Source organism: Mus caroli, unplaced genomic scaffold (assembly GCF_978045245.1).
Source record: "Mus caroli unplaced genomic scaffold, Mus_caroli_1 scaffold_17, whole genome shotgun sequence".
Classification (NCBI taxonomy): Eukaryota; Metazoa; Chordata; class Mammalia; order Rodentia; family Muridae; genus Mus; species Mus caroli.
Genome location: NW_028227272.1, coordinates 61,927,049 through 61,946,499, shown reverse-complemented (window position 1 = coordinate 61,946,499; position 19,451 = coordinate 61,927,049). Strand labels below are relative to the sequence as shown.

General features: G+C 37.2%; 1 protein-coding gene across 1 annotated transcript in view; it reads left to right on the top strand.

Moving 5' to 3' along the window:
• The window catches only part of Znf654 (zinc finger protein 654), a 70,885-nt gene that overhangs the window by 23,731 nt on the left and 27,703 nt on the right, over positions 1-19,451 (top strand). Inside the window, exon 2 of the mRNA XM_021184906.3 lies at positions 4,665-4,810. Coding sequence (XP_021040565.1) covers positions 4,665-4,810 — 146 coding nt within the window. The remainder of the gene's footprint in view (positions 1-4,664; positions 4,811-19,451) is intronic.

The window sequence follows — 19,451 nt, the reverse complement described above, 5'->3', positions numbered from 1 at the left end:
TTTCATCTCTCTTAAATTTTAATTCAGGGGTGATTCATACCTTTAATCCTAACAGTTAGGAAGCAGAGGCAGACAGATCTCTGAGTTTGAGGCCAGCCTTGTCTACAGAGCGAGTTCCAAGACAGCCAAAGCTACCCAGAGAAACCCTGTCTCAAAAAAAAGCAATCACCAAATAAAATTCAATTTATCTGGGCTGCCCCGAGGAGGAGTGGATCACTACTCAGGTGATTTCCTGTGAACCTTCTCCCCATTTTAACTGATCAAATAAAGACTAGAGCCTGTGATTGGGCAGTGGAAGGGAAAGGTGGGGCCGGAGGTTTTTGAGAGTCGGTGAAGAGTAGGAAATAACAGAGGAAGAAAGACTAGGAGGAATAGGTAGAAGGAAGATGGCCTGGAGAAGCCTCAAGTAGCAAGGGTCTCATAGCTGGGGAATAGATTAGTGTAGTGATGGCTCTGCCCAATCTAGGCATACAGCTTATAAATATTATAACTGAGTTGTGTGTTTTTGAACAGGCTTACTGGGGTTGGAGATTTACCACAATACCTAGTACTGAAAATTAGTATTAATTTAACTTTCATTTTAATTTAATCTTTTTATTGTGCACATATGTGTCCACAATAAAATTCTCTTGTCCAGGCACCAATCTGAGAATTTATGAAGCAAAAGAGTTACTCCTTTAGTTTTGGTAACAAATGGAAATTGACTTCACAATTGATGGAAAGGTCTTACTGTTTACTATTATTTTACTAATAGAAAAGCCAGATTTTTATGCTGACCTCCATGCTACTGTGTAGGTGCCCTGACCTGTGTCAAGGGCAACGAATACAGAAGTTTTGAGGAGGCATATAGAACAAAACTTCTACAATTAACCTTGGCCTAGAGTTGGTAGGCTGTCACTAGTTATTGCATACATCATCCCTTGGACTAAGTGATTTGGATGTGGTATAAAATTTGTCCTTATTATAGTATGTTTTGAGAAGGACTGAGTTTATATTTTATGAATGAGAATGTAGGAAAAAAGACAGTCATACCGCCCAGAGTTTAGGAAGAGGACAGAAATGGAGTGAGAGAATTCTGACTGATGTTTTGGCATATACCCTTCTTTTCATTAACCAGTTTAGGCTTTCTAACTCTTTCCTATAGTTTATAGAAAATTCTGGGGCCACAGAAGAGGAAAAGAAGAAAGTCGACCCCTCTTTTATACAAAGTATAGATAAAAAGCAATACCATTCCTATTGTGGAAATGTTAGAAAAAAATAGATTGCATCTGGATAATGTTACCTTTTAAAAATATCAATGCTAAATGGAAAATGCTGTATGCTATTCAAGTGTAAAGTAGCAGAATGCAAGTTAACAGAATGTTTACAATCCAAAATTTCAACCAACCTCAAATCACAAATATCTTAGCTCAAAGAGTTATTTAAAGTGTTTCAATGGAAGTTAGCTCAAACTAAGATTGCTTGTTAGTATGGAGATAATGTTTTGAGGTCTATTTTTGATTTTACTTTCTCTAAAAATTTATTTTTTGAAAAGTTCATATATTTATACAATATGATTATATATATGACTACCACTATCTCTTTACAACTCCTTCTAGTGCCTCCCATCCAGTCTTACTCCCACTTCATGTTTTTCTTTTAAAATTTTTATTAATGACTCCCTGAGTCCAATTAATTAGTGTTACATATATGCATGATGCGGGACCATTACTAGGGCATGGGCATTCTTGTAGCACCATAGTATTCAAAGGAGGGAGACTCTCCTCATCAGGTGCCAACAGGTCTTCCAATAGGTGTGGGAGTCTCTCTCTAGCCATGCTGGATCTTGTGTAGGTCTTGTAAAGGAAACCATAGCTGCTGATCCATGTCATAACCAGAGGCCAACAGTTTACTGTTCTCCTTCCCATATGCTGGCTCTCACATTCTTTCTGCTCCCTCTTCCATGTCCTGAGTGTTGGATTGGGGAGGTAGCTGAGCACTCAGCCATTTTGTTCTGATTTGTAGATATAAACATATTTAGAAAGCAGTTTGACAGCATGGCTATTTAGAAAATAAGAATTTCCCCCTCTAAGTCCTATGTTCTTCCTAGCCACGGCCTTTTAACCAGGTTCACAGTAGCAGGCATGAAATCCCTCTTGTGAAACAGTTCTAATATCTAATCAGTATGTCTTAGTCAGGGATTCTATTCCTGCACAAACATCATGACCAAGAAACAAGTTGGGGAGGAAAGGGTTTATTCAGCTTACATTTCCACATTGCTGTTCATCACTGAAAGAAGTCAGGACTGGAACTCAAGCAGGTCAGGAAGCAGGAGCTGATGCAGAGGCCATGGAGGAATGTTCTTTACTGGCTTGCTTCCCCTGGCTTGCTCAGCCTGCTCTCTTATAGAACCAAGACTACTAGCCCAGAGATGGTCCTACCCACAAGGGGCCTTTCCCCCTTGATCACTAATTGAGAAAATGCCTTACAGCTGGATCTCATGGAGGCACTTCCCCAACTGAAACTCCTTTCTCTATGATAACTCCAGCTTGTGTCAAGTTGACACACAAAACCAGCCAGTACACAAATTTATTATTTCATGATTCACCAAAGTCCTTTTGTTTCATGTGTGAAGCTAGTTTTGATATCTTTCCTTTTGAATGGAATACATTCCTATAATATGATTTTGCTTAATTTTTCTTCTTTCTTTTGAAAACTTACTATCTTTTGTTAAGTCAGTGAATATAGTGAATATATGCAGGAGATATTTGGGTAGAACAAATACAACTGCTTTATTACAAATATCTCATCTAACAAGGTAAATTTTTTTTTTTCCAAGTTAGCAACTGTTAGTATCTAAAAGAACCAAACCTTACAAACCAAAGTTGGGAGAAGTCTGTAATAATTTAAAAAATTTCAGTCACATTTGGATGGACTTTGGGGGACACTTTGTAAACAATCAAATTTATACAAACTAGAACTGAAGAATTGCTGTAAACCTTGATAGATATGCGCAAGTATTGTGTTTTCCAAATAGGTGGGTTATGGGAACCGTTGAGCATGGCAAATAGTGAGTAAATTTGCTGAAGTGTTTACTGATTAAATGGTTGACAGTGGGAAGAGAAGGGCATCTTTGTCTCTTTGCCACCAAAGAATTTAAGTTATTTCTACTTAAAAAAATGGTATTATTGGCAATAGTTATGAGATACGTGGCAGACTCAACATATGTAAATTTCAATATGTTTTTCTTTTTCTAAACATTTCTTAGATAGTAAAATAGGGGAGCCTTAATACTACTAGCTGGTTTAATAGCCTTGCCAAAAAGATATTGACTAGTGATTTTTAATATGTGACTAGGGGATATGAACACATTCCATTACATGTCTGTGTTATTTTTTGGTTACAACCTTGATGATGACATGAAAAAAAAATCTTGCGTATTTTCAGGTAACATGAACTGGTAGTAAATGCTAATCAACTAGCTGTGCAAACCTGATGGTTTGGGCTGGTACTGTGAATGGGCAGAGTGAAAGCTATGACATTAGCAAAAGAGATACAACATTTTTGTTGACTGAAAAGCCCAAATCCATACTATCCTCAGAGCAAAGAGATGTGAAAATGATTGTGACTTGAGTTAGCTTATAGTCTTACGATTCATTTTGGATCATGTACAGGAAGAATATGTATTGTAGTTTGGGCTGAGTTCAGGGTATGCTCTTGAGAGAGCAATGGTCTAGAGAACATTGGGAAAATAGTTAAAAGATATCAGGTGTCAAATTCAGACAAGAGACTGCATTTGACAGACTGTGGCATTGTTTATATGGTTTTAGGTCACCAAACTAAGACTTGTGGGTAGGTAACTTTTTGTTTCATAATGAATAATATTCTAACAAATGAGTTTGTAAAGTAAATCATCTCTATTTAATTTTGCTTGTTTATTTTGCTGCTCCCAGAAATTAAATTTGAAGCTTTATACATCTTGGACTAGATTTCTGCACCTGAGCTATGTACCCCAGCAAGAAAGTAGCCTTTAGATGTGGTGAATTAGCTATCAATAGCTGCACATACAATAGATAATATTCAAGATGACATGGATGGGAAGGTGCAGAGGCATTTATACCAGCTTCTGTTCTGGAAAAGTTTACACTTACCACACTGAGAGCTCTTGAAAGTCCTTCATGTTATATAAATATCAACCTAAGGAGCAATGAGTTTCGAGGAACTTGCTTTATTAAGCATCCAAAAATGTTGAGGTTTAAGTTGTTTGCAGATTCCAAATGGCTTTTACCTTTCTAGAATCTACTTTTAAATTATTTTGGTGTTTTAAACAATGTAACTTTAAATTTTTCTTACAAAATTAGGACACTTTTCCTTACCTCTCCTTCAGGTGCATCCATGTAGAATTAATGTTTTTGTATATCCGTTAAGTTTTATCTGCATTTTAAATTTAAATTGGCAACATTTTTCATAGTAATGTGCTTTTTTTGTTTGTTTTGTTTTGTTTTTGGTTTTTGGTTTTTGAGACAGGGTTTCTCTGTATAGCCCTGGCTGTCCTGGAACTCACTTTGTAGACCAGGCTGGCCTGGAACTCAGAAATCCACCTGCCTCTGCCTCCCAAGTGCTGGGATTAAAGGCCTGTGCCACCACTGCCCGGCAGTAATTTGCTTTTAAACTCTCTTCTTCAGGTGGTTGAAGATTACGCTGGACGTTGGCAGGTCCCATTGCCACAGCTTCAGGTTCTTCAGACTGCACTGTGCTGTTTCACGTCAGCCAGCGCGTCGTTCCCAGACGAGTGTGAGCACGTACAGTATGTTTTGAGTAGTCTTGCTGTGTAAGTACTCTTTAGTTCTTATCAACACATTGTGTGCTTTGATATATTGGCTGTAGGCATTTCTTCTGAGGAAGAACCCTTTCCTAATGTCGTCCCTCAAAAACAAACTGCCATTTCTCCAAGTGGTCTTGGCAAATTCAAATGATACGTCTCAGAATATGGTAATTGAGGCCATGATAGTTAGCAGAGATGGACCTTAAAGCCTTCCAGAAGGAGGTGAGGAGACTCCCAGTTTAATAAAAATGCTTGTAGATAACATTGAATGAAAATTATAAACTGGGCATTTGTATTTTTCCTTCTTGTTCTCCTAGGAGTCCATTAAAATAATAGTAAAAAAGTAAAAGAAATACAGAGAAAAGAAAATAGGTAAGGATCAACAGCGATAAAAAGACAGCCAGAAAGGATATAGAATATGCACAAGCAAGTTCAAACCTATCTATTGTTTGCATTTGGCCTCATTTTACATTCTCAGCATAACACTGGGTTGTGAAATTATCCACTGCCAAATTTAACGAAAGTACCAGGTTAAGTCTCTAAGATTAATATATCAAGTTCTTACTGATTTAGGTGTGCATATACTTAGTTATAAAGTGGGTTTGAAAACAGTGTACTGAGCCGGATGTGGTGGCACACGCCTTTAATCCCAGCACTTGGGAGGCAGAGGCAGGTGGATTTCTGAGTTCGAGGCCAGCCTAGTCTACAGAGTGAGTTCCAGGACAGCCAGGGCTACACAGAGGAACCCTGTCTTGAAAAACCACCCCCCCGCAAAAAAAAATAAAAAAAAAAAAAACAAAACCAAAAAACCCAAACCCACCAAAACCAAACCAAACCAGTGTATTGTGTACTAAGTAAACCAAGTAAAAGGAAGCCTGTGTTCCTTGCCTGCCCACAAGTAGGCACAGACTGTGAGCATGCAAGGTGTGAATTGTCCATAGGAGCTGCCCTTATTTGGGAGCATATGGGTGAAAGAGTTACTTGTAGATTTGGTTTTTTTGTCAGGCCATTCAGCAGGCTTAAGGGTCCTGGTTTGTTTCCTACTTCTAAAGAAATTAAATGATGTTAGTGTAGTGACCTTTGCATTCTCTTATTGAAAGATTGCTCCTGGAATAGCTAGCTGTTAACTTAATTACTCTAAAAAGTTCATAAATCAAAAAAAAAACAAACCATGCTCATAGGATTCTCAGTTTTCTACGTGTAGTCTTATTTTTAAATTACTAATGGTTATTAAAGAATCATATAGACATTTCAAGATTGCCTTCAGTGTGAAAGAATACAATGGAAAAAAAACTGAAAAAAAAAAGTAACAGAAGAATGGTGTTAATGTGAGAAACCAAAACATTAAAACCTTAAATTGTATTACATTTTCAAGAGAGAGTTGAGAAAACAGGTGTAACATTCAAACCACATGATGGTTTATTAAAGGAAATATAAGATACCAAAGGTAAGGTTAAGATTGAGAAGTATGGTTAAGGGACTGAAGAGATGGCTCAGTGGTTAAGAGCACTGGCTGTTCTTCCAGAAGACCCAGGTTCAATTCCTAACATCCTCATGATGGCTTACAACTGTCTGTAACTAATTCCAGGGGATCTGACACTCTGACACCAATGCAGATAAAAAACTAAAATTAAATAAAATTTTAAAAAGTATCCTTAAAATGTAAAGCTAGAAAGCTAGACCTATAAAGGCAAAGAAATTAACTAGGAAGTAAAACAAATCAAAACAAAGTTGAGTGCCTATAAAGCTGTCCATGGTGGCATATACCTGTAATCCTACTACTTAGCAGCCTGACCCTGAAGAAACATAAATTTGAAGCCATCCTGGACTACATAGCAGGAACCTCTCCTGAAGAAAATGAAAGGCAGACATGCATGTAACATACAGAGAGGTTGTACTTATGTATTTAGGAACATATGTATATACTACTATACAGGTGCATATATAAATATATATGTAACAATTAATGAAAAAAAGAGACTGTGATCTAGAATGAGCAAGGAAGGGTATGTGGGAGTGAAATTATAACTTCAAAATATAAAAATAGTATCAAAAGAAATGCAAAGAAAAAAGGACATTGTGTTCTTTAAACGTTAGCTATATATGCTCAAAAGTGGGAGAAAGAAATATAAGATATTATGTTTTTAAATGTAAAAAGGGAATCTTAAAATTTTCATTTTTTAAAAAATATTTTGTGATGCTTAATGGAATGAAACTATATTTTGACTCTGCTTATAACTACAAAAATTCTTACTCAAACTAGTTAAGTAAAAATAAAGTAAGAGAATAGCATTTGTGTGTGTATGGATGTGGATTTATTAGGTATCTCAACCATAAGAAAGCAAACACTGGAACTGGAACTAGTTCCGGGATCTTCTAAATCCAATACAGTGAGTTGGCTTTTTCTTTTCTAGCCTTAATCTTTTGTTTTAATTCTTCTAGAGTTTCAAAGAGTACTAGATTAAGCACAGCTCATTAACTTAACCAGCTCCCTCCCTACCAAAAAACGTATGTTTGGCAGATGTCAAGCCCAGTTTGGATATGTGTCCTACTTAGGTTAATCACTATGGTGACGAAAAGGTGGTTAAACTTTTGGCTTATTTAAGTGATAGTCCCATGTCATCCCATTGAACCATAAAAATCCTGAAGAGATAAGCACTTCTCTCAAGAAATGTGTCAGGTAGTTGCAGATGGGTCTGGCTAGGTAGGAAAAAATTGATGCCCACAATCAATCAGTCAGTCAATCAAACAATGTTTTTATATTTTGAAGCCTTGTGAAACATTTTCAGTATTCTCTACTGATATTTGAAGAAAATAAAAGTTACCTCTGTATGTATGTATGTATGTATGTATGTATTTAAAACTTCAGATTTTATTCCCCTCCCAGTCCACCCTCCAACTGTTCCACATCCCACACCTCCTCCCCACCCCCTGTCTCCACAAGGATGTCCCCATCCCCACCCCACCTGACCTCTAAACTCCCTTGGGCCTCCAGTCTCTTGAGGGTTAGATGCATCATCTCTGAATGAACACGATATGGCAGTTCTCTACTGTATGTGTGTTGAGCCCTCATATCAGCTGGTGTATGCTGCCTGGTTGGTGGTCCAGTGTCTGAGAGACTTCAGGGGTCCATGTTAATTGAGACTGCAGAGTTACCCTACTCCTCAGCTTCTTCCAGCTTTTCCCTAATTAACCACAGAGGTCAGCAGTTTCTGTCCATTGGTTGGGTGCAAATATCTGCATCTGACTCTTTCAGTTGCTTGTTGGGTATTTCAGAGAGCAGTCATGATAGGCCCCTTTTTGTGAGTGCCCTATAACCTCAGTAATAGGGCCTTGGGGCCTCCTCTTGAGCTGGATCCCACTTTGGGCCTGTTCCTGGACTTCCTTTTCCTCAGGATCCTCTCCATTTCCATTCCTGCAGTTCTTTCAGACAGGAACAATTATGGGTCAGAGAATGAGGACATACTTAGTTGTGCAGGCAAATGGAGAGAACTAGAAAATATCCTGAGAGAGGTAACTCAATCCCAAGAAGACACATGGTATGTACTCACTAATAAGTGGATATCAAAAAAAAAGTACAGAATACCCAAGATACAGTCCACAGAACTCAAAAAGGTCAACAAGCTGAAGCGCTGAAGGGCCCAAGTGAGTATGCCTCAGTCCCACTTGGGAGGGAGAAGAAAGCAACCACAAGTGGGGAGGGAAGGATCTGGGAAGGAAAGGGATTGGGGGGAGAGGGGAACATGATGAGTTATTGGGTGGGGAAAAGGACTTAAGCCTTGAGGGTCAGCCGAAAGATTGGAAACAGGCAACCTAGGGAAGTAGGAGGTTGGAGGAACCCTCCAGAATGTACCAGAGACCTGGGAGGTGAGACTCTCAGGACTGAAAGGGAGGGACCTTAGATGAAATGCCCTACATTGTTGGGGAGAGGGAAAAGTTTTAAATAACTTTAAGTATAAATATTAACTATATTATATTAAGTATAATTACTTTTAAGTATAAATATTATTTTTTGCAAAGTGCTATTATCCTCCCCCTACTGTTTTAAAAGCTTTGAAAGTATACTACATCATCATCATTATCACCATTATTAATTAATTAATTAATTAATTTTGAGACAGAGGCTTTTTATGAAGTCCCTGCTGTTTTAGAACTCACTGTATAGACCAGGTTGGCCTTGAATCCTGCCTCTGCCTCCCAAGTTCTGGGATTTTATTTTTGAGATTATAATATAGTTACATCACTTCCCCCTTCCCTTTCCTTCCTCCAAAGCCTCCCATATGCCTATTCTTAACCTTCAAATTCATGGCCTTTCTTTTCATTAATTATTGTTCTATATGTGACTTAGGGTCTCCATTGTGAATGGACAATATGACCAAGGTAACTCTTATGAAGGGACACATTTAATTGGGGCTGGCTTACAATTTCAGAGGTTCAGTTCATTGTCATCAATCATGGAGGGAAGCATGGCAGCATCTAGGCAGACATGATACTGGAAGAACTGAGAGTTCTACATCTTGATCACCAAAGGCAGCCAGAAGAGTGATTTATTCACTCTGAGAAAAGTTTGAGTACTAGGAACCCTCAACGCTCGCCTACACAGTGAACACTTCCTCCAACAAGGTCACACTGCCTAATAGTAGCACTTCCATGGGCCTGGAATATTGAAACTACCACTATGTATATACCTATGTATTACTAAATACATCTTTATAAGATACTTTTCTGTATGTTTTCAGTGATGACCATTTAGTATTGGATAAGCAATTGATGTGCTCTTCCCTGGGCAAGACTATTTCCTTCCCATTCTCAGCATTTCTTAGTTGCCTGAAGTTCTGGCCAGCTTATGGATTTGCGAGCTAGAAGGATTGTCATAGTGAGATCTGGTGATACTGAAAAGTATAAGGTTAATTTCAAACATGCAAAATCAATCATTTAAAGACGTTTATACAATTATATGAAGAAATTAAAAACAAAAACTTACAGAATCACATCAGTAGGATAGCTGAATAAGATTTTAAGAATTGCAGGTCAGGTAACCAATGGAGATTTGCATAAGTCTTACTCAAAATGATTGCAATGAATTCACAAACCATCCTGTTATTATTTTCCTGGTTGCCACATACTTAGAATTTTCCAGAATTTCCATATTGTTTCTCTGATATTTGGACTGAGAGCTAATTTGTTTGTAAATGCCAAACTGAAGCCACTGGGGTTTCCACTACCAGAGAAAAGAGTGAAGCAAAACCAGTATTTTGAACTGTATAGATTATAGGAACTGTAGAGATAGTGTCACCCGCATGGACTTGAATTACACAGGTTGGTGGTTGCTCTCACATCATTTCCTTTTAACTCTCATATTTATCATGTTCAGAAATTAGGAGTGTTTGGGAGAATGAGAGTTGACTATCCTAAACTTATTCAAATACTGAATACGATTGCAGTCCCTTCTTGAGCATATTGATGCATCTCTTCCTATATGCTATTGATCTGTTGAGCAAGCCAAAGTCTATAATGGTACCTGTCCTTAATGACCACCTAGAAGTAATTTGCATTCAGCGGATAAGGCCAGCATTATACCTGTATAGTTTAACCTTTATTGTTCATTCATTCTCCATGCTTTTATTGAAGATTTCATAATCTTCTCTCTGTTCCCCCAAATATCACACTGGTCCTCTATATTGATGATGACATTATGATATTTGGGAAAGTATATGCAAATCACAGATGGGAAAGGAATACAAACAACATTTTTTTAAAAAGTAGTGCTGTTTTTTTAAAAGGAAGTTTTCTTTGTTATTGGAAATTAGTAGAAGAGAGAACTGTATTTTGATACTAGAAGAAAAATAGAGAAAGCAAAATGATCGTTCCATTAATGTGGTAGTAACTTTGTGAGGATAGTATTTTACTTTTTAAAATAACCAGAAAATTCCTCTAGAAGTCCATAAATAAGTTTATTAATTTATTTCCTGTAAAGCTCTGTGCTTTGTTCATAAGGAAAAGTTGGAAACAAGTAAGTCTTAGTCTCAAAAGTCTTGCAGAGTTTAAGAGATACTACATCACCAGTTATATGAGCTTTGTGTTTAAGATTCTTTTTTATATGAATGTAATTATATGTATATATTTCTATATATAAATATGTAAGCTGCTATGTTTTCTGGTAGTAACTTATATATGCCCACATTTATAAAACTTTGAACTTCCTTTACTACAGGAAGACAGGCTATCTCTAGGCTGGGCAATTGAATTATGGCTTTTAAAGGGATTTTTACAGAAAATAAAAATGAATTCTGTTTTTATTTACCTGAATATTTTTCAAATGTTTTGGAAATTTAGAGTCATGTAAAAAATTTTAAATCAGCAACCACAATATGTCTGGCTTTCCCTGGGTTTATCCTCTTTGTAAGCTGTATTTTATAAAAAAAAGAAAAAAGACACACACACACACACACACATATATGTATGTATGTGTATCTATCTATCTATCTATCTATCTATCTATCTATATCTGAATTTAACTATACCTTATATTCATTCCTGGTAGTTAAGGAAACTGAGGATTGAGAAGCTTGGAGACTTGCAAATTTCAGATAGCTTGTCATGACCAGTCTTTTCCTTTTTTCTTATAAATGTATTTAACACTAATTCCTTCCTCTCTTCCCTTTTTTCTTTTTAATTGAAAATATAATCTTTTCTCCTACAATTCTTCCCAACCAATTTCCCTTCCCTCTACACTTTTCCTCAGCCTCAGGTCCTCCTCTCCCCCACCCCAAAAAGAATAGGTCTCCAAGAGACTACAGCCTAACAGGACAAAACAAAATACAACACGATAAGGCTAAAGCTCTCATTATTGGGGATATAAAAGCAACCCAATTGGAGCAGGCAAAAGAGTCAGAGACATGTCTGCTCCCACTGTTAGGAACCACCAAGCTAACAGCAATAGCGTATACTCAGAGGACCTGTTGCAGACCCATGAGGCCAGTGCTTGGCATTTCAGTCCATGTGAGTCTTACTTAGTTGATTTGGTGGGCCATGTTTTCCTGGCATCTTCCATTACTTCTAACTCCTAGTTTTTTCTCCTCTTCTCTGTGGTTCCCAATCTCTTAAGAGGAGGGACCAAATGGAGATCTTCAATTTAGACTCTCTTACAGCCGGGCGTGGTGGCGCACGCCTTTAATCCCAGCACTCGGGAGGCAGAGGCAGGCGGATTTCTGAGTTCGAGGCCAGCCTGGGCTACAAAGTGAGTTCCAGGACAGCCAGGGCTATACAGAGAAACCCTGTCTCGAAAAATCAAAAAAAAAAAAAAAATTAGACTCTTTCTGCATAATGTCTGGCTGTGGGTCTCTGCATTTGCTCCTATCTGCTGCTGGAGGAAGCCTCCCTGATGACAACTGGACAAAGAACTAATCTATGAGTTTAGCAGTAATAAGTAAAACTCAATGGCTGCATAGGACACTGAGAATGAGAGCAAAATACAGATACTATTGTTTTATTTATTTATTTTTAAAAGATTTATTTATTTATTATATGTAAGTACACCGTAGCTGCCCCCAGATACTCCAGAAGAGGGCATCAGATTTCGTTAGGGATGGTCGTGAGCCACTATGTGGTTGCTGGAATTTGAACTCAGGACCTTCGGAAGAGCAGGCGGCGCTCTTAACCACTGAGCCCCCTAATGTTGTTTTCCTAACCTTTTTCTTACAAAAGGAAAGACTGTTCATGAATTATACCATATTTTAGCATCAGGTCCTCCAAGATTACCAGAAGAGTGAACTGGTTAAACTAGTAGCATTCATATGTGCAGTGGCAAAAAATAAAAAGCTTAGCTTCTTATTCAGAACAGCTAGACATTTGGTGGCTATGCCACAGGTTTACTAGTAAATTGCTGATCATTTTTAATTATCTTACTTTACTTCAAACTTGATCTTCTACTATATATTTGTGATGGTTTGTATATTCTTAGCCTAGAGAATAGCACTATTATGTGTGGCCTTGTTGAAATAGGTATGTCACGGTGGGTGTGGGTTTAAGACCCTCACCCTAGCTTCCTGGAAGTCAGTCTTCCACTAGCTGCCTTCAGATGAAGAGGTAGAACTCAGCTCTGCCTGCATCATGCCTATCTAGATGTTGCCCTGTTCCCACCTTGATGATAATGGACTGAACCTCTGAACCTGTAAGCCAGCCCCAATTCAATGTTGTCCTTTATAAGACTTGCCTTGCTCATGGAGTCTGTTCACAGCAGTAAAACCCTAACTAAGACAATATTCCAGTCAAGTTTTATTTGATTCATTTATCACACACAGTAATGTGGATATAAGTATCAACCAATTTGGAAATCAGCGTCTATTATTTTATTGTTAAATTTGTGTTGGTAGATGCAGAAAGTGATAAGTGATGAAATATCCTATTCCTACCTACTGATTGATGGTCATAAGAGAAAAACAAAACGCATGCTCAGCATAACTTAGCTTTTAAAAATAAATCTTATTAATTTTAAGGTTTTTTAAAATTGGTTATTTTATTTATTTATATTTCAAATGTTATCCTCGTTCCTGGTTTCCCCTCTGCAAACCCTCTATCCCATCCCCCTTCCCTCAGCTTCTATGAGGGTGCTCCCTACCCACCCACTCACTCCTGCCTCACCACCCTGCCTCATTCCCCATATGCTGGGGCATTGAGATTTCATACAATATATTGTGATCATATTCATCCCCACACCTCTCCTTGTTTCCTTTGACATCCACCCCCACCCGCCTACTTCAGCTTAAATTCTAACTGGTTTAAGTCAAATGCTCCACAATAAAGGCACAATGCAAGAAAAGGCAAGAATGTTTCCAGGTATATGATACTACAGTCTCTACTGTGTTATAACATGAAACAAAGCTTTACACATTTACACACGTTTTAAAGTGTGATTTATTTTTTTTAAATCGAGTCAAAATAATCAGTCAGATTAGCTACAGATCTTTAACGACTCTAGTGGGAAAGATGGACTTGAACAGACTGCAGATTTGAGCCCATAAATGGGCAGCTTAAATATTGAAATATAAATGCTAAAAACTAAAAAAGCACAGTATTATACAGAATGGCTAGTGCTTTTGATGGACAAAAAAAAAAAAAAAAAGAAAGGCTTGGGACTGTACTTAAAGCAAGCCCGTGGTTTGCCTTGAACAAAAAAATTGAATGAATCTTGAATGTTGACTAGTGGAAATTATTCAATCTAAAAGGCAAGGGAGAGAAAAAGAGCTTTAGGAGCTATGGGAAAATATAAAACTATACATTATATATTTATTAAAATGCAAGAACAGTGGTTCACAACATTCCTAATGCTGTGACCCTTTAATACAGTTCTTTACGTTATTGATCCCCCAGATCATAGAACTATTTAATTGCCACTTCATAATTGATATTCTGCAACTGTATCAATTGTAACGTAAATATTTGATATGCAGGCTATCTTATATGTGATCCACAGAGGTGTCACGATGATCCATAGGTTGTCCTAGAAGAAACATCAAAAATAAACCGGAAGCAATTTTGATAAAATTCTGAACACAAATTTTCAAAAGTAAGAAGAGAAATGAATACACAGATCCAGAACTCAGTGCAAGTATGATTTCTCATGCACACATGCATACAGTTAGTAACTGAACAGCCTGGTACTCAAACTGAAAACCAGAGAAGTGTTATTACTTCAAAAATAAAGATGCCAAACATAAAATACAAACACATCTTATAAGTAAAACTATGTAAGGCAGAACACAATGAAATGACATCTTAAAACAATGAAAGAAAAGGATATCACGGGCTGGTGAGATGGCTCAGTGGGTAAGAGCGCTGACTGCTCTTCCGAAGGTCCTGAGTTCAAATTCCAGCAATCACATGGTGGCTCACAACCACTCATAATGCGATCTGACATCTTCTTCTGGTGTGTCTGAAGACCGCTACTGTGTACTTTTTTGTAATAATAAATAAATCTTTGGGCCAGAGTGAGTGGGGTCTACCAGAACGAGCGGACCTGACTGGAGCAAGCAGGGTTTACTGGAGCGAGCAGGGGTCCTAAATTCAATTCCCAACAACCAGATGAAGGCTCACAACTATCTGTATAGCTACAGTGTGTACTCACATACATAAAATAAATAAATAAATATTTTTTAAAAAGATTTTAAAAGGAAAAGAAAAAGAAATCTCTGAACTGAAATGTATTTCTAAGTTGGAAGAGAAATGAGTCTTCAGCCAAAAATGAGAAGTTAGTAATAGTTCATTCCTAAGAGTCCTGAGTTAGGAGAAGCAGGGAGAGAGGAAGAAAGTTAAAACCTCTTCAGGGAGCACCAAAATGAGCAAACATTGGATATGCTAGTAATATCTGTACTATTATTGAAATCCACATGTACTTTTAATTATAATTTTGAGCCATAAAGATATTTCTATAGCTAGATTATACAGAATCTTTTCTGCAAATTAGCATTGATTAATTTTTCTGTACTTGAGTTTTAGTTTGAACATTATCCACATTAGGAGGGTAGAACAAATCATGTGTGGGTTTTTTTTTTTTTTTTGTTCATTTGTTTGTTGGTATTTTAAAGTATTCAGCTGTACAGTGATTTGATATGCTGCTATCTAACACTTGGCTACTGAGTTGAGATGCTTTTAATATTTAACTGATACTGGTTTTTATTTAAGAGCTCTTTATTTTATCTTTGGCCTCATTAATCTATTTATTCTTATGCTAATGTGATACTGAGTTAATTACAGAGGCATTATAGAATATAAAATCAGCTAGTCCTTTACTATTTGTTTTTGTTTTATAGGTTCTTTTCCTTTTCTATTTCCCCCTTTCAGTCCCCTCACCCTCACTTCCCCTCCTCCCTTCTCTTTTCCCCTCCCCTTCTGCCTGAGTTAGGGTTTCTTTTGCTGCAATGACCCAAAAGCAAGTTGGGGAGGAAAGTGTTTATTTGACTTACACTTCTGTATTGCTGTTGATGACCAAAGGATGTCAGGACAGGAACTCAAGCAGGGCAGGAACCTGATGTAGAGGGTATGGAAAGGTGCTGCTTACTGGCCTACTCCCATGGCTTGCTCAGCTTGCTTGCTTATAGACCCTGGATCCCCAGCCTGGGGTTGGAACCACTCACAATGCGCTGGGCCCTCCTCCATCAATTACTAAGTAAGAAAATGCCTTACAATTGGATCTTATGGAATTGTTATTTTTCAAATGAGGTTCCCGTGTTAGAGATAACTCTAGTTTGTGTGTCAAGTTGACATGACTGGCTAGCACACCTCCTGTTATCCCTTCCCTCCTTCCCCTCTCATCCTTTCCTCTCCTTTCTCTTTTCCTTTCCTGAGACAGGCTCTCACTATGTATCCTTGGTTGGCCTGAAACTCACTATGTAGACCAGGTTGCCCTGGAACTCAGAGGAGATCCATCTACTTGTTCCTCTGGAATGCTGGGATTAATAAAAGGTGTGTGCCACCATGCCCAACTTCATAATTTTTTTTTCTTTTTCTTTTTCTGTTTCTTTTTCTTGTTTTAGATATTTAGCTTTGTAATCAACTTCTCTCTAAATTTGTATGGTTAATGTATGTAAGTACATATAAGGCCCTAACTGTTTTCAAGTCTCTGAAGGCTCTCTACAAAAGAAAACATTGATGTTAAGTAGAGATTCATTCATTTATTTATTTATCTTAATTTTTATTTTAGTTTTTAGAAAGAAAGGTTTCTCAATAACACAAAAGTACTAAGTGGAACAGGAGTGCTGATGTAGAAGCTGAAGTTATCCAGAAGATCTAGCTAAGTAAATTTATAAAAGTGGTAGTTAGACAGCTTTCTTTATGTGTAAAAGATACTTGAAAAGGGTCGGTCTATTCACTGTGCTTGTGGAGCACATGCATATTTGTGTGCAGAGTTGCCCTTGTGTGTAGGTCAGAACTACCCTCTACCTTAACCCAGAAGTTGGTGTTCTCCTAGATTGGCTAGCCAGTGAGTCCCAGGGCGTCACCTGTCTTTATACGGGGGTATATGTCATTGCCCTTGGCTTTTATATGAATGCTGAGGTTCATAACTCAGGTTCTCATACTTGTAAAGGTCACACTTTATTCAAGGAACCATCTTTTCAGCCACCAAAGGTAGGTTTATTTTAGTTTAAAGTTTTGGAGATTCAGTCTATGGTTATTCGTATTGGGCCTTTAGAAACACCGTACATCTTGGCAGAAATGTTCATAGATGAGAAAGTTGGTTACCTTACGGCAGCAGGAAACAGAAGACAGGAAGATATCAGAGACTCTTGATCCCCTTCAAGGTACACAAACAATGACTTAAGAGCTAGTTCAGGACACTCCCACCAGTAACAAAAGCTATGACCAAGCTTTTATCTATGGCCTTTGGAAGACTTCAAACATGTGGCCATGCTGTTTAGTTTAGTAGTTAAGCTAAACAGATTTTCACTGTAGATGGCACAGCTGTGTATTACAAGATAATGCAGGATAGCTTCTGAAACTGTGTTGTGTGACCACACATGGTTAATTGAATGGGAAAGTTGTGGAAAATTAGCAAACATAAAAGTCTGTATACATGAAATGACCAGATCTTAATTCATACTCAAGTACATGATGGATTTAGGATATTTCTGGTACTGTTCATTCGTGTTGCATTGCACAACTTCAGCCTTGGTTCTAAACACACAACTCGAATACCTTGTACTTAACTACAGTGTCATGCTACGCAGTGCCAATGAGTGCTATCTTAAACATCTTGGCTCAGATTCAAAGCTATTTCTTATAAATCTCAATGTTTTTACTGCACGTACAAAATTCTCTACATAGAGAAACATAATCACCTAATTCTGGAAAACACAGACTTTTAATAGTTTCCTAACAGTGCTCTGTGTAAGTACCAAATTAGTAGTAGATCCTTGTATTGTATTGTGTTGTGTTAGAATGCTTGATTGTAAAAGTTGCTGTTTGAGAGCTGACTTGAGTCTTATAAAGAAATGATAAATGAATTTGGGCTTAGGATTAGGTCAGGATTGTCAGCAATTTCTGAAAGGCCTCAAACATGCTTCTGTCATTTTGTACTATGAATTTATATGAAGAAACATTCTCAACATTGATGATTATAAAAGCAAAATATCAATCAACTCTGAAAAACACAGAACATAGTCTATGTTATACATCATACAATATATAAATTTCTATGTAACTGAAATAATATATATAGAAATTTGTTTTCATTTTTAGTCAGTGGTAAAATTAAATGTATAATGAAGAATTAAGGTAAATTTTCTTTTAATTATTTTCAGTAAGTGATTATACCTTTTGTGCATACCTATATATCCAGAATCATATAAATTTTTTTCAAGTGAAAAGGAGCAATAAGAAAAGAAAAAAGTTTAAAGAAGTACCTCTGTAACTCACAGATAGCCAAAGAAGTTTGTAGCAGTCCAGACTGACTCTTATTAGTAGAACCTTGTCTACCATTTCTGAAAGATCTAGGTAGGGCCTTTAAGAATTCTACCAAATATCTATCAAGCTAGTAGAATAATGGAACATCTGTTCACAACAAGATTTGCTGGGTTCACTCTTGAAACCTACTGCTTAAAGAGAAAGATTCAAAATATATATGTATGGAGAGAGAGAGAGAGAGAGAGAGAGAGAGAGAGAGAGAGAGAGAGAGAGAGAGAGAGAGAGCTTGTGTGTGTGCAATAAGTAGTGACTTAAAATTTCATGTCTTATTATTTGACAATTTTATTTTATAAGGTGATTCTTGTCTTGATCCCCTGATGGACCTAGGAAAATTATATTATAATAGCAATAATATTATTTTGCACCACACTTGTAGTGCATAGGAAGATTCTATTTAAAAAGTATGTATGGGAATTTGAAATAGATTCTAATAACCGCATGGATAACTTTGAAAGGCTCAAGACTTTAGTAGAGGAATTAACTGAAGATGTATTAGAAAGATAGAATTACGCACAGAGCCTGGGGATACAAATGAATTGCTATAAACAATTTTAAAATAGGAAAAGTTACATCTTATGAATAAGTACAGTGCTTTTTAGATAACCCTGGGTAGGTACCTATCATGTCTGCTTAGGAAGTTAACAGGTAGATTTCTTGAATCCAAATGTTTGAGGGCAACATAGGGGGAGGGAGCCTCTAATGAGAAGAAGAAAAGTGGTCTTTGAGATAGATCTTCTCTTGGAGAAGATGCTATTAAATATTGCTAAGTAGTCATCAAAAGGCAAATACATTGTCTAAACTCAGTTGATAAAGAAGTTTGAGAGTTTCATTCCAACTTTTACCAATACCATAGATTTTCTCCTCTCTGGTGCTAGGGATTGAACCTAGGGTGTTTGTGCTAGGCAAGGACTCTAGCACTGAGCTGCATGCTGAGTTCATTTCAGTTCTGTAAAAGTTCTATTTCACTTTGAAGCATCTAATGCTGTCTGGATCACGTTCAAGAGACGGCTCAGAAAAGGAGAACCCAAACTTCATTGTTGTCTTTTTCTTTTTCATTATTAGAATATATTCATTGTACAAAATAATGGGCTTTTACTATGAGATTTTTATACACAGATAAGATGAACTGTGACTGTATCATCTCACCAATCGTCACTGTTCACGCCTAGTCCCTTTCCTTTTCCAG